The sequence below is a fragment of the Diplotaxodon limnothrissa genome, linkage group LG19, assembly GCF_057381915.1.
Source record: "Diplotaxodon limnothrissa isolate DT_005_m linkage group LG19, D_limnothrissa_male_GT1.1, whole genome shotgun sequence".
NCBI classification, from domain to species: domain Eukaryota; kingdom Metazoa; phylum Chordata; class Actinopteri; order Cichliformes; family Cichlidae; genus Diplotaxodon; species Diplotaxodon limnothrissa.
Genome location: NC_140614.1, coordinates 24,158,309 through 24,174,341, shown reverse-complemented (window position 1 = coordinate 24,174,341; position 16,033 = coordinate 24,158,309). Strand labels below are relative to the sequence as shown.

The 16,033-nt window shown below is 40.7% G+C and overlaps 1 protein-coding gene across 2 annotated transcripts; it reads right to left on the bottom strand.

Moving 5' to 3' along the window:
• Positions 1-312: 312 nt before the first annotated feature.
• keap1a (kelch-like ECH-associated protein 1a) lies at positions 313-15,656 on the bottom strand. Of its 2 annotated transcripts, none has more exons than XM_085379206.1 (12): positions 15,177-15,656; positions 9,598-10,456; positions 7,186-7,385; positions 6,939-7,095; positions 5,972-6,064; positions 5,653-5,799; positions 5,407-5,513; positions 4,561-4,690; positions 4,026-4,222; positions 2,205-2,410; positions 1,542-1,718; positions 313-952 (listed from the first exon to the last, which is right to left on the bottom strand). In XM_085379206.1, the coding sequence occupies exons 2-12, from the start codon at positions 9,808-9,810 to the stop codon at positions 771-773; spliced, it is 1,809 nt and encodes a 602-aa protein (XP_085235332.1). In that variant the 5' UTR covers positions 9,811-10,456; positions 15,177-15,656; the 3' UTR covers positions 313-770. The 2 variants fall into 2 exon arrangements, with proteins under 2 accessions (XP_085235332.1, XP_085235331.1); XM_085379205.1 differs by having other exon boundaries at positions 15,284-15,656.
• Positions 15,657-16,033: the final 377 nt, after the last annotated feature.

Below are 16,033 nucleotides of genomic sequence, written 5' to 3'. Positions count from 1 at the left end.
CAAAGTGGGATATTACTCCTCGTAGTGCTCGCATACCTTAGTCCTGGGCGGGTGGCTGTATGTCGATTTAGAGCCAAAAAGCCTTTGTCATATCTAAACTGTCAGTGTCACAGGAGTTCGTTTGCACGTCCATCCAGAGAAGACATTTTTGTTGCGGTGCACAGTTTTTATTGGACCTATTCCACCATCTAGTGGTGGTGCATCTGCTGTTACCTACCGCAGCTGCACGAGTCCCCGATGAGAACACAAGAAGTGAAACAAATTGGCAAATGAGGAAATGCAAATGATTAATATTTTTGTCATTTACACATTTGATTTATTTATTTTCAGAAACAGAGTGTACTAATTGCAAAAAATTTTTTTTTTAAAAACAAAAAGGCAGCTTTGGGTGAAACAAAATGAAGAAGTCAAATGTAGAGAGGAACTAGAAATAAGTTCGCCTTCTAAACAAAACACTGAGGAGTTAAAAAGTTAAGAACAATATTTAATTAAATAGTAATTAATTCAGTAGCACCTTGTTGATTGCAAGGCCGCGATCATATACTGACTGCATCACTTGATCCCCAGCAGATGTAGAAATATATTCCTTCCTCTTCAAAGTCCCCATATAGTCAATATCTGCAGTGTTCCACAGTGTAACCGAGATCAGTTCGGGTGGGGGGATAGCTGTTTTTATTTGGAAATATCGTCATTTAATGCACAGCCCCCTGTTGAAAAGCAGCACCACTTGGAAGTGTATTCAGCACTTGAGACTTCAACAGATTCCATCCTCATCCCATGGCGTCTCCCTCTTCTTCATCTTCCTCAGGCAGGCTCCCGGGACAGGGCTCCATGGTAACAGCGACGCCCATGCCGCTGCGTCCAACGGGCATGTCTGTGACACATGTCCATTCATTTCTATCGGGACAGTAGCATTCAACGCTGGACAGAAAGCCGTGTTGGTTAAAACCTCCTAAGTGGGACACACACACACACACACACACACACACACACACACACACACAGATTAGCAAACATTTGCATCAATAAATAATTATTCATTATTCTGTCTTTAGGGGGTTTATTTGCGATTTCAGAACTAATTTACAAAACAGATTTTAAAGAAAACTTTTCCTTTTAAAAAAAAAAGAAAAAAAAAGAAAAAAGATTGCAGTTATGAGTTCCTCCCAATGTGATATTTAATTCGCCAGCTGCATATCAGTTTACTATAAGCATCGGAACCACGCTTAACTTCATTTTATTAAATAACACTGAGTCAATGAGCCAGATTGGGAAGAAAACAGAGTGCAGCTCACTCTAGGGTAACAGAGCAGCACCTACTGATCTGCCTACCGGTCAATGAGAGGGATTTAATTACTTAAGTAGTCAGTATTTAGAAGTGTGTGTTGCAACACTCAGTAGAAATCGTGGAAGCGTTTATTACAGATATATTATCCTGTAAACATTAATGACACTGATAAGAGCAACATTTTTCACTCATCGCTTCAGATTCATGAAGTTGTATAATGTGCTTAATACCAAGCATTAGAAACCCGACTGACCGAAGATGAAGATGCGTCCCTGGTGGACAGTGACTCCATGTGCGCTGCGAGAGTACTGCATCGAGGCCCTCTGCTCCCACGTATTCCTGGCTATGTTGTAGCGTTCCACAGTGGCCAGCTGGCTCTGCCCATCATAGCCTCCTATAGCATACAGGTAAGAGTTCACACACACCAAACCTGCAAGCACAAACAACACAAAAAATGAAATTTGCAACATAAACATGCCAGAGTTTCTTGGAGAACATCAGACGAGAAGACTGAAACAACTCTCATGATTACAGTCATCTTAACAGAAATCTGAATTATTTTAATCTGTACAAAGGCAGACGTGTAAAAAAAAAAAGAAAAAAAAAAAAAGAAAGAAAGAGCAGGTTGCAGTTTTACATTGGGCTGTTTGTTAGGCAAGAGCAGTGGAAAAATAACATGTTACTTAGTGACTTTTTGAGGTGCTGATAGGTCAGATTTTATTATCTTGGGAGAGCACAAAGTTAGTGCTGTCCCTCTGTTTCCTGTTTTATACTAAGCTGCCTGAAACCTTATTTTGGGCAAAGGTCAGAAAAAGTAAAGACTATGTGAGAGTACTAAAGATAAGCGTGAAAATGGTAAACACTAAATGTGTCTAAACCTGCTTCTCATAAGAGCCAGAAATGCCCACAAACTCACCTAGTCCGCTGCGTATAGTATTCATGGGAGCCAGCTGTTGCCAGGTGTTAGTGTCAGGCTGATATTTCTCAGCTGTGTTCCAGCGGTTCTGTCCATCATAGCCCCCCACTACATACAGGGCCCCCCCGCACACCGCCACGCCGGCTCCCAGGCGAGCAACCGACATTGGACAAACAAAGGTCCAGCGATTAGACTCGGGATCCCACCTGCAAACCAAACAGCATTTGTGCAGAGCACTTAGTGCAATGATAATCTGTTGACAACTCCTAATGATATTACATATTAGTCAATTGACATAATTAAATTAATGTATCAGCGCCGCAAACTTTAAACCGATTCGGTGCGAAGCAGCTGCGCGCGGCAACTCTCTCGGTCTACACGAGCAGTCAACTTTAAGTGGATTAGGTTAAGCTGGCAGCCATGTTTGGCAACTATGAAGAAGCTGTACTTGAAGCCAAAGCTATCGCAACACCAGTGAGCGTACAGAGAGACAAGAAAGTCCAGTCGTGTCCTTGGAGAAAACCGGCTGAATTAATATAAAGACAGCTTGGGATAAAGAGTGGCAGCAGGAGGAAACAGCTGCTCAATCCAAGGATGGGGGGAAAAAAAGAAAGCAAAAACCCTGCCTACCAGCACCTCTAAAGTAATTTACCAACAAGATGCAAGAGCTATATCAATCTTCATGTCTAGCTCTCAGCAGAAATAATATATTTATTTAGATCTATATATTTCTTGCATGACAACCCACAGGACTCTTTGCATAGGCAAATAATGGAAGGCATGACAACAAGAAACAATCAACATGAGCAGACGGGACTTCTTGTACTCTGACTGGTTAATGATTAAAAGCGTGTTGGCACAGTTGCTGGCACTGGTCGTATTCCAGCTGAAAACTGCTGATAGGAGTGTGGCTTATATTGCATCACCTGTCCTTTAATGTTCGGAACGCGCCTTAGAAAAAAGCAGCACTAAATTCAAGTCGCTCTTCCCTCTGACATTGTGACATTGGCCCTGCACTATGATCACTAAAATTTCTGCATCTACAGCGAGGTGCGCAACAGCGGCAAATTAGGAGCAAGGAGGTACGACTCCCCGCCGAGTCTCCGGCATGTTGCTTGCATTCGTTTGGGAAGCATCCTCGGGAGAAGAGCCGTTGCTGCCAACACCGATTACTATAAATGCTCTCGTCTCCTTTGATGTGTTACACTTTCAGTTTTCATCTCAATACTTTTATCAGCTTTCATTATATTTAGCAGCTTCTCAGAAGAAGATTTCCAACTGGTTTCTGATGAGCTCTAATAATTCTCTGCTGACTAGCATCTTTAAGACAGTTTTACATTTCAATCTATTAAAAAAGTGTTTAAGGTCACACTTGAAGTAGAAAGCTAATAATATCAATAGAAAGTGCCATTCTTGAGACTTTCTGTTAGTAATCTAACCTACATGAAAGCATTATATCTCCTTCTCGCGGCAACGAGAGGTAAAGTATACGCAACCAGATCTACATTCCTAAGAAGTTTGTCTGTACATGTTTTGAACGACCTCATGTTTTTGATGTTATGATGTCTAATTAGGCTAAGAGGAATACCAGCAAATTCTTGACTGCTCTTTAGCTTGAATAGCAGCCATTCATTTAATCTCTCTGGTGGCAGTCCCCATACGTGCGCCGAGGTAACTGCGCTTCTAAAAATCTGCATCTTAAAAAGAAAATCTGTGCTTCCACATTCAGCTTATTAAACACAACTTTAATGAAGTCAAATTACTTCTCGAGTGTCGAGTTAAAGACATAAATCGTCAAATAACAGCACAGAGATGTCTCACTTTTCCACCGTGTTGTGGTGTATCGAGCCCTGGGAGCCTCCGACAGCATAGACGCAGCCATCCACCACGCCCACCCCGACCCGGTTCCTGGGGATGTTGAGGGAGGCTCGCTGGCTCCACTGGTTAGTCATGGGGTTGTAGCAGCTCAGGGCGTTGGACTCTGTGTTGGTTTGAAGCGACAGGTTTCTGCCTCCAACCTGCGTTTAAGAACACTTTAAAAGTTTATGTTGAGAAAAGTGAAAAGAAAAACAACCCAGAAATCGCACTCACTGGCCACTTCATTAAGAACACTTTTTTGATGCTTGATATGAATTTCATTAGGTGGTTTTGACCATGTTTATCTCCATAACTGCATTGAGCTGCTGACATGTGATTGGCTCATTACATATTTTAATTTACGTGGACTTGAGCAGGTGTACTGAATAAAGAGTCCAGCAAGAGTAACTCTGAGTTTACTGCATTGTATCTGATCTCTGCGTGTTGTTCACAAATTAAAGCTCATTTCATTGACCGTATGATAACTGATGCAACATACAGTGTAGAGCAGTCCAAACAGTGTGCAGGCTCCCAGACCACTGCATGGCGTCCCCATGTCAGCCAGTTTTATCCAAATATTCCTCCTTGGATCGTAGGCCTCCATGGATGCCAGAGAATGCTGCCGGTATCTGAACAGACAAAAGAAAGTAGTGACTGGCTAGTTACTAAGATGAATGTCCAGAGTAAATAAACAGCTTTTCATGAGAGCTTGTGACATAACTTTGAATCCTTTGTTTGTTATTTGTATAAAGGTTAAAAAGGATATAAAGGATCTTGTCATATAGAGGCACAAATGCCAAAGATATAATATGGTGATTCATGTATGCATGCAAAGCTGGTCTCAAAATTTAGTCTTAATCAGTAGGAAATGTGAAAATAATACTCCAGTCATTATCTGCTCTTCCTTATGTCAATACGCACTGATTGCTATGATTGTGTCTGTGTTTCCACAACAGCATCATCCCATAAAACAGGTCTATGAAAACAGAACAACATGATCATTAAAAAAAAGTCAATACAGCTCAATCATCAGTTAGAAGTTTACGCAGACAGGATGATTTCTCTTATGATAACACCAAGTCGAAAAACAGATTTTTCTATGATGGATAGGAGCCCAAAAAGCAGGGCTACTCTGCAAGGAAGACAGACTGTGTAACCTGCTCAACAGTCACCAGATGGCAGACTGAGCAACTTTCTGAATTCTTGATAAAACACAGTCTGAGCTCATTACCACGATAGTGTATTGTCTGATAATAATGATTAATATATGACAATCAGAACCTCAAAATATTTGCTGCAGCCAGTCACACATGTTTGCTGAGCATACACAGTGTTTGATAACTACCCGCCGGCCACGTAGATAAACTGAGTTCCCCGATTAGGAGCAGGAGGAAGCTTCCTCAGGGTCATATCCTGGAAGATTTTGGACAGGAAGTCCTTACAGGAATTAGCCTAAAATTAAGATAGGACACAAAATAAAATAAAAAATATATGGGAAAAAAAAAAATGGGTCATATGGCTTTTTTTTTTTTCTTTTACACTTTGATACCAAAATAGCATACTAGTTTTTATAAGTGCAGCTGTGGTTTACCTTGCTGAGGATGGGACAGGACAGCAGCTGGTTCTTCAGGAACTTAGGCGGCAACGCATAGATGTGAACTGCATTCAAGAGGGCATGCAAATAGGGGGCTCTGCTCTCCATATCCCAGCGTACCCAGTCTGTGCAGGCTTTATACACCTGATGTGGATTTTATTCAAATATATTAATGCACAATTTGTTATTTATGTCTAATAGAGAATCTAACAGGAGATTCATTTAAGTATATTTTTGAATGAATACCATTTGTGAATGAAATGCCTGTTGTATGGCTCTCAATCAGATTTCAGATTTTTATTTTAGGGTCACACACCTCAGACTCACAGAGCACCTTGAGACTGTCCTGACTGATGAGCTCCAGCAGCTGGCAGTGAGTAAGACTGAAGAATTCCTCTTCTTTGGTCACCTTCAAGACAGATGCAGCATTTGGATTTTATTCAGTTTACTTTTCAACTTTAAGTATTACTTCCATTGATGTGAGTCGACAGGTATGAGGCAGCGGGAGAAACTAAAAAGCTAGATTCCATCATTTCATGAAAAAGGCAACAGGAGAAGTCAGAATAAGTATTGGCAAAAAGAACATAAAAGGCTTGGCAGTGACAGGGGGGCTCGATTTGTTCTCGACTCAGACAGATATGTGGAGCTCGGTTTTGGGTAAGCATTAAACTGACACTGAGTCAAAGTTCTTCGGTTATGTAAAGCGCTCAGAAACAAAACAGAACACGAGCCAGTGAGGTGGGTCTCTAAACTGTGCATAATTATGTGGGACAAGTAAAACACAGTGATGATTCTGTGGGATAAGACTGCCCCATGTCTGCCTGTCCACATATATTCACCTATCACCATAGTTATCTCTCAGTTCTTGTGCTTTGCCTTAACAAAATCATCCCCACTGAGTTGGCTGAACTACCTACAGCTAGTTAGTCTTCAGAACAGGTTACTGCCAGATTGGACTTGTTCGCATGCTCTCCACCCTTGGGTGGAGTTTGGCCTGCTATGCCAGTGCTCACAGATAGGAAAGGTGCTGTTTCACAAGGTTTTGTTCAGATGTCTCTGAGAGAAAATAGATGTTAAGAGAGGCATTTTAATGCACCCAAGTATGGCTGTTGCACCCAGCTCAGATATAGGCTCAGCTGATAAGTACAGAAGTGGATCTATTTGCCTAGGTGCAAATAGGCCCTCTGCTCAACTTCTTTTTAGCTACGCGAGAATAATTTGAGATAAAAGACACAGTTTCTCATAATAATAACTGCACGTAAAGCTGTTGCATGTGCTGTTACCTCACTGAAGTGTGTATTGATGTACTCCCGACTCTGTTGATGCAGTTCTGTGCAACCGATCTCCTCAGCGAAGCGGGAGATACCAATGACGTTAGCTGGCTCTAGGTGTTTAATCAGATAATCGCAGCATGCCTTTGCCACATCCTCAATCTGATACCTTGCAGGATGTAAAAGAAGCAGAGGAGCATTATAGTCTTCACCTCAAAATATGACTTAACACAGTGGTCTGGATCTAAAATATGTTTACCTCATAGCAGCCAAAAGCACATGCAATACACACTTTTCTCCCACTGTTATGTGAGAGGTGTAGGCAAAGTCAATAAGTCTCCCGACCACCTCAGGGCAGACATCACGCAGGGTGACCTCCGAAGCGTGACACTCCTTGAAGCTGCTGGTAAACATGGCTCTGAAGTAGGAGCTACAGGAGGCCAGCACAACTTTGTGAACCTGAAAGAAAAAGGTTGTGATGATAATGAAACACTGGAAATGTGCTCAACAACTGAATGACAAGCGATCCAAGAAAAATTATGAGCTCATTTTGAATTAGACGGCAGCAACAAAAAGGAAGTTGGAACTGGGAGAACAAAAGGCTGAAAATGAAACGTAGTTAGAGTAATGACAATTGTTCTAATGTGTGGATTTTGTGTGTGTGAGTGCGATTCAGCTTCGACCTTGGCAGATTAGTGTCTCCAGTGACTGAGCTAATGATAAATCCCACTGAAGTAAAATAGCATAAACTGCATGAGACATGAAGGGAAGTATATTCATACGTGACTGAATAGTCATTCGTGATGGAGCTAATGATAGGTCACGTTGAAGTACAACATAGAAAAGAAGAAACCATTGTGATGGAGTGGTTTTGATGTTTGAATTTGGCTTTAAATCTTGTATGTGAAATGTCCCAGAGAGAGTGAGAAGCAATAGGGTGTGACTTAAAATAAGGAGATTGTAGACACCAAAAAGAGCAAAAGAGGATAAAAGAGGGCTCCTAGGAACAGTCAAAGCTGTTCTTGCTCTAGTTTCTTTGTGATAGGCAGTAAACATCTGGCCCTGGGAGTCCACAATTAGAAATTACAGCAAGAAATGCCAGAGGAGCAACCACTGCCCGAACACTCTGGACTCATGAATAGGTTTTTATATTTCTTGGCTTTTCCTCTTCTCATTTTTTCCGTGTTATATTATAAAGTCAAACATGCAATTAATTAAAGTTGTTAATTAAATCACTTAAGTAATTATTATTAAGTATAATTTATTTAATTTGGCTTTTGCTTTGCTACTGCTAAATTGCGTAAATTAAATATCCTGCATTCAAAAAGTCTAAATTGTGGACATTTCCTTTTTAATCCCTTGTGAAAAAGTAAAGGTTAAAACCTGTGTATTATTATAAGATCGCTCAAGGGGTTCTTACAAGTTACTCTAGCCTTAAAAATTAACAGATCCTCTGGGCCTACTTTTCCAGACCACTAAATGTTAACTAACTGGGCTAAGAAGTGCAGGGATTTAGAGGAGAGCTGCTGATAACAGGTATGGCTGAAGGTAGAGGGCTTGACCAGAGGGCCACCCTGGCAAGGATGCTTTCAAAGGAAGTAAGAACGACATTTGGAGGACAGAGAAGCAGGTAGAGCTGGGCATGTCTCGTCCCCTGCCTACTGGGTAATACTCATAGGAACAGAGACTCACAATTTTTAAACAGAGAGGTGGTACCACACCTTCTTGTATTGGGGGTGGGGGGTTGGATAGTGCAAAGGCACCATATGTGAACATGATCCACACACATCCCGTTTGACCAAAGCTCATTTTAATGGATCTCTGATGATATCAGGGTGCATTAGTGCCTGTGAAATAGCCAGATCAAACATCTGGCAAGGCACCATCAATGCTGGAAGATGTATAGAGGTTACATATGCTCCCATTCTGATGACGTCTTTTTTAGGAAGGGCTTGCATATTTCAGCGAGACAACGCGAAACTGCATATGGAATCTATTCCAACTGCATGGCTTCATAGTAGAAGAGTCTGGGTGCTACACTGGTCTGCCTGCACTGAAAACATGAAATGAGATAATATGACAAAGACGACCCAAGACTGACGAGCAGGTGGAATCTATATCAGACAAGAATGGAACAAGGTATCTCCCAAAGGTTCAGCAGCTGATCTCCTCAGCTCACAGAGGCTTAATGAGTGTTGTTAAAAGAAGAGGTGATGCTACACTGTGGTAAACATGGCCCTGTCCTTTTTTAGAGACATGTTGCTGCCATCGAATTCAAAATACAGTCTTACAAATGGTCCAATTACTCAGTTTGAGCATTTGATGTTTTCTGCGTTCTATTGTGAGTAAAATGCGGTTTATAAGATTTGCAAATTGTTTTTTTAATTTATTTACGCTTTAAAAAAAAAAAAAAGGGTTCACATTAATATGAATCATTTTGAATAATTATTCTCTTATATATTTAACTTGTCCGAGAGCCTTTTATTATATTTGGCGTGCACTTTGCAAGTTTCTAAAATGTAAATGGAAAAACTTGCTGTCACTGCGCGTTGTTTTTCAGCAGCACTTTTTAAATGCTGACCTTTGTATTAAATTTAAATTGTCATAAAAAAAAATAACCCAACAACACAAACTACACTATGATTCTAAAACTTCAAACACGACCCATTACCTTGAAGTCGACTGTCCTCTCCTTGTATGTGACATGCAGCACCAGATCACACAGCAGTTCGTTCTGCCGGAACTCATCCATGGCCTTCAGGGCCCTTGAAGCATGGTTCTCGACGGTGTAGTCAAGATATCCAGACCCACGCATAGAGGGAACCACAATAGCTGAGAAATCTGAGTCGCATGTTGGACGCTTCTTCTTTTTAGGGCAGTGCATTATGGGGAGAAAGCACTTTAGATCTAGTTTTTCAGTGATACAGTCTTTTACAGTCAAACGTTTTTAGTTCTTATCCCATTGGATTCAAACTTTCAACAGAGAAAGTTCCTTTGGTCTTCAACTCATCAGTAGGTAAAGGCTACAGTGTGCAAGTATCCTCAGTTCCTCCATTTTGCCAAAAAACATTCAACACAAAAATAGTCTTTTAGCATGTCGACAACCCCCTGTGTAATAGTACATTCCATCGGTGATCACTGCTACAGCCAGCAGGCGAAGTAAGATGTCCAGATGCTGCAAAAATTAAGCTCAAGTCATGCGTTTCTCTGCAGAAATACAGCAAGGAACCGTATTTGTAAACTGACGGTGAACCACATAAGGCTCGCTCAGCCACGTATCCTGCCCCATCTGACATGACTGACAATATTTGTGTCACACAGTTCCCAAAGCAAAAGCAACGATCATGAAATTACTTTTGGTCCAGATTTGAAAGAATTCAGGCTTTTCAAAGTAGTCCATTCTGACGTTTTCCAACGTCTTCTGCCATTTAGCGTTTTTACATGAAAAAAGGAAGCGGTTGGCACATGTGTGCAACTGCAATCAGTTGTATCATAGCAGGGATTCTTCTTCAACTCATGTGATGCTTATCCTGGAGAGAAGAGGGTAAAACAGAGAGAGGGGGGGTGTTAGGAAAGCTGAGAGTTTTTCAGTGATTTAAAAAGAAGCAAATATAATCAAGATCTCCGGATATGGCATTTTTTTCTTATGCGTATGTGGGTGTGTTACTGTGACACACTGTGGGTTTCACTTCCTTACAAATGAATCCGAAAAAAACGTGTTGTGACGAACTGCTTTATGACACAGCTTTCAGCCGAGGAAATAATCACTGTGTTTGTGATTTCTTCTAAGATTTTCATAACTGCAGGTTAACAGTCTGCATATAAACCAGTTATCCTTGTACTTTTTTGTTTTTGTGTTATTTAATTTCTATTGCTTGATTTCATTTTTGACTTCCATATGACTAAATGTGATATTTTATCCTCATAGAGTGACATCTGGCTAAATACAGATTTGTTAGGACTGATATTTAAGAGAAGTGAAATTACACAACCAGATAATGACTTTCAAGCTATTGTGATCATTGTCCTTAAACTTTTTTTAAACTGTTGTCACAGGGCAGGAGGTGGGGTACACCCATGACCAGTTTAGAACCACCAGTAAGCCTGAGTGAGAGTCCTTCAGCTTCCCCTATAGTATATATAGATTTTTATCATGCTACCTGAGGATAATAATTAAATATAGTTATTAAAAGAAAAAAAAAAGCAACTTTGATCTATCCAAATGAGTCATCAGGCACATGCTAATTTTTAACTTGCATATTTTGATGTATGTGGTATATCTTGCTATTTTAACGTAATACTGACCTGCCAGATTGGTCTATACATGTTCAGAGAATGACGCTTATTTTATTTTGTTTTGTATTTTTTAATCCACTATTTAAGTAAATTTAAAATCAAACCATTAAGCTTCGATTGAAGTGCATATTTATGACTTTAATTCAAGATGTTCACCAAAGATTTTGCATTAACTATTCAGGAATTGTTCATTTTTATACATAGCTCCCTGTTTGAGAGGCTCAAAAAATCGAACTTGCATTTCGCATCTTTCACTGAAACTCTCAATATGCGATTTAAATGTTTAAGTTGTAATGTTTAAGTTCGCTATATTTTTGATTAGCCTGATAAACCAAAATAAACATCCATCCATCTTCATCCGCTTTATCCGGGGCCGGGTCGCGGGGGCAGCAGCCCAAAATAAACCTATCAAACAGATAGCGAAAAAGCCTTAGGTGTGGCCATACCCTATCAGAATTAATCTAAAATCAGAAACTTGGACGAGGTCTGGTCAGTAAGCTCCAACATCAGGCATTTGCCTCACTGAAATCACTGACACTAAAGACCAAGCAATGGTGGAAGCGTGAGTGACTGCCATTCGTCTGGAGGCCAATTTGTTTGCCCAAAGTTTTGTTTTTGCTACAGGGTGTCCTCTCAACTTACAAACTTATTTACGTCTTATGTAAGAGATATGCAAAAGGTTTTGTGTAACAGGTTTAAAGATAATTAGAAGAATTAATGCATTAAGCTGTCAAATTATGAAAAAATGCAAGTAAATAAAAGACAAAAACAATTATTTTGTAGCACACATCTTTATGCAGAACAGCACACCTTGATCAGCTACTTGTCAAGCAAACAGTAAAATCTCCTGCATGCCAGCGTCAGTTGCTGCTGCTCCAGCTTGAAGCAAAACAAATCAGCTCATGACTTTTGTTATCTTGCCTGGTAGATATAGTGCATTTGTCTGTGTGAGAACCCTTGGAATCATTAAACATGTAAGCATTAAGGCGGACAAATCAAGGCCCCGCTGAAGGCTAAACCATGCAAGATCCTTTTGACTATTATATGCAAAATGTCATCATTTGCAGCTTTTTGGCAACACGCGTGCATAATTAAAATACTATTGCCACACACATTTTGGAAGATTTTTTTTTTTAAGTCAAAGCAAAAGGTGGTTTAGAGATAAGGGGATTTGCAGAGCTGCACAATTAAATCTACTCAGCCACCAGCTACCTCACATCTCAGCCTACAGTTAGTCAGCCTGCTTGCTGGTCATATGACCCAATGTGTCAGACAAAGGGGGGGTAGGGCAGAAAAAATGAGATTTTCAGGGAAGCACACACTGATGACAGTAAAATGATGGAGAAAAAAAAAAGATAAGAGGGGGAAGTCCACTCGAGGAGGGAGTAAAACAGTAACGCTGATATGACACTTGGTCTGACCAGTTTATTGATTCTAGCTAGATATGAAGGTTCTGTTTGACCGAGGTCCTCACCGGTAGCACCGCAGTGGGAGTGCAGTTTAGTTTAGTTGCATTTAGAAACTCCTTAAATCAAATATCTCAATTTGATTTAAGGAGTTTCTTTCTTCCTTTTTCTTTAAAAGCAGTTTTTTGTCAGATGATATCATACTTTTGACACTAAAAACAAAGAGAAGCATTGAAGCCACTGATTCCGGCTGCAGATGAGTTTGCTTTTCATAAATCACACGCCATTCTTAGTGCAGAATTTCTGAGAAGAAACAAATGGGGCAGACAGTTAACCATTTACAGATTGCTTCCGTACATCCCGAACAGTAGAGTAACTGGTGCAGTCAGCACTTATGGCAAATTTCCTGTTTAGAAATGTTATTGAATTACTTATTTCAAAACGACCTTTTTAAACAGATTAAAACTGAAATAAATATCGTCCTAAACTGCTGAGCTGTAATGAGTGCACATCCTTCGAAATGTTTTGTAACAGTAGTGACAAAAGCGCCTCTGCTGTGTCATCTTTCGTGTCACCATTGACTTTTCTCGAGACAAATGTTGATGATGACAAAAGCACATTTTCTGAAAAAAAAGAAAAGGAAAAAAAGAGGAAGACTGGAGTTGAATGCCACGGGATGATTGTAGTGTTTTAAAAAATTGAAACATCTGTTAACTCAGCCATAACAGCCCAACAAGGAAGAAAAAACAAAAAACAAAAAAACACTCGTAAGCAAGTTCCGCTGTGCAAGCTTGAATTTTGTAGACCAGTGCATGTGATAACACAAAGTCTAACCAATGTCCGTGCGATGTTCGATTGCACCTATGTGTGAACAGTGCAGGTAACTGTCCAAGGAAGTGAATGCCATGTATCCTGCTTTCTGCACAGAGCACCCTCACCTAAACCAAAGGAAGTAGGCCTATTTCCAGATGTGATCATTCATTTAATGTGTACTCTCTCTCTCTCTCTGGATAAGATAGCACCTCTACACAGTTGCTATGTTATTTTTATTTGAGTTACTGTTGCTTTCCTATCAGTTCGAAGTAGTCTGGCCATTCTCCTCTTGAATCAACAAGGCAGAGAAGACTCACGCTCACTGGACATCATCCTTTTTCCTGACCATTCTGTGAAAAACCTAAAGATGGTTGAGTGGAAAATCTCAGCAGATCAGCAGTTTTTGAAATACTCAGACCAACCTATCTCCACCAATAACCACACCACGTTCAAAGTCACTTAAATCACCTTTCCCCCCCCAATCTGATGCTCGCTTTGAACTTCAGTTTGACCATGTCTAGATGCCCGAACGCACCAAGCTTCTGCCATTTGATTGGTGGATTAGATATCTGCGTTAATGTGTATTTGACCTATTAAAGAGTCTAATGGACATCATTTAGAAAATCAGACAACACCAGTGCCTCATTTCTCACATTTGAGAGGGATGCAGATCTCCAGCTAAACTGAACAGGTTCTCCCTTTGCTTGCACTCCCACGCTTTAGAGAGTGTCATGACATTCAGCCTAAGATATTTTGTGTGACACACTGGAGGTGGTGAAATTTAGGAAATAAGTAGTTCCCAAGCTTCTTGTAAGGAAGTTCAATAAACAGAAACCCTGGCCAAGTGCTACACAGCCTAAAATATTTGAAAAAGAGCTACAATTTATTTGTGTGTGCCATTCAACCAGAGACAGAAACAATAAATACACATCAAGCCTGTTGTGGAACGTGTAGGAAAATAGCTTGTTATCCTAAAAAGCATGCTCTTTTGGGACTTGTGTAGCCTTTCCCCCCTTTCATCTTCTTCTTATTATAAAATTACGCGGATTCGCAAATTAATCAACAAACTTGCATTTATCATTCCCTTATTCAATTAATTACTCAACGGGAAATTGAACTACAGTTATTTCTTTAAAAATTGTATCTACTTTTATTCATTTTATGGAATTTCCTTTTTAAAAGGTCGACAACATTTTTATTTTTTATATGATTTAAAACTGGTCTGGGGACTGTTAGCTTTTTCTGAATAAACGAATCAAGAAAACGAACTATGGCCACCGGATCTGCGTTTAAAATGCAGAAGCACAGCAATAGAGACCTCTTTAACATTTTCTTGCGTCAAAAGAATGATTTAGAGAACTAATATCAAGTAAATATCCCTACGTTTGACTGGTCCTGAACAATAAACAACTTTTTAAAATCAAACCGCCTAAACAAAATTCCACCGGATTCTATTTGAATTTTGCAATTTAGTCAAAATATATTTGATTTTATCTGCAAAACCAAAAACAAATAAAAGGCACAACAGCAGCAGCATTCAGCGCTCCGCATGCAAAGGCGACAAAGCAAACGTTTCAATTCCCCTTTAAGAGTCTGCGCACCAGGAGAGGAAATAAACTCCACTGCTCAACAAGAACCGTACAAACTACCCCAGCCGAGGGATCAGCCTGTCCGTGAACGTTGCTAATGTCGGAATAGTGATGTCAGGAGTGCTGCTGGAGGATCACAAACTCACGAGAACCGTCTTTAAACACATCACAGCGATCCCCCTTTCCCCTCTCCCCCCAACCGAAGGGCGCGTCCGCGCTGGTTTTATTCTCCAACAGCTGCAGATTCACTTACCTACAAAAACACCTGGTCGGCAGCCGCTAAAACTCCTCCGTCGCAAGAGAACGGGGCGCATTCACATAGAAGCCAACTCAAACAAGTTACGCAAGACTTGCCCAATCAGCACGATAAGTGTTCGCCGGTGTTTCTCTGCACAGATCTCTCCGTCCTACCAGGAAACCCGCTGATATCTCGTCCTCCACGTCAAAGGGACAAATGTGCACTTGTGAACTTCGTCGATGCTCTGAGTCGCTGAGGGCCGACGTCCAAAGGCTGTAGTGCTGTTGGTGGTGCTGGTGTTGGGGGAGGAGGAATATACACCAACATGACACTGCAACTTTTCACTCCGCAAACATTGTGCGGGGCAATAACTACGCATGTTCAGACCTACACGGCAACTAGTCGGACGCCGCATTCCTCAAAGTGAAACTGAACTTTGACTGGGGCAGGACAGCGGCTTCAGGAATTAGATAATAGTTACGCAGATGAAACACGCTTCAGCGAGAATAACAACAGCATATCTTTTATCCAACAACCCGAAACTCACACACACACACACACACACACACACACACTCTCTCTCTCTCTCTCTCTCTCTCAGGAGAGTGAGCTGCAGAGGAAATCCACAACATTTCCTGCAGTTCGTTCAGATGGATTAAAATCAGGGCCCATGGTAGAATGGTCAGCTGTTTTCTTTATTCTTTGGCGCTATTAGATGCAGGCTTTGAGTTTCAATAAATCCCTGCGTCGTTATGTTATGCTAAG

Bases quoted from the DNA above. Each gene is read 5' to 3' on its own strand.
- keap1a (XM_085379206.1), bottom strand. From the start codon at position 9,810: ATGCACTGCCCTAAAAAGAAGAAGCGTCCAACATGCGACTCAGATTTC. The intron at 4,691-5,406 runs GTAGTTATCAAA...TTGTCTGTTCAG, and splicing joins TTTATCTACGTGGCCGGCGG to ATACCGGCAGCATTCTCTGG. The intron at 4,223-4,560 runs GTATGTTGCATC...TCTTAAACGCAG, and splicing joins TGTTTGGACTGCTCTACACT to GTTGGAGGCAGAAACCTGTC.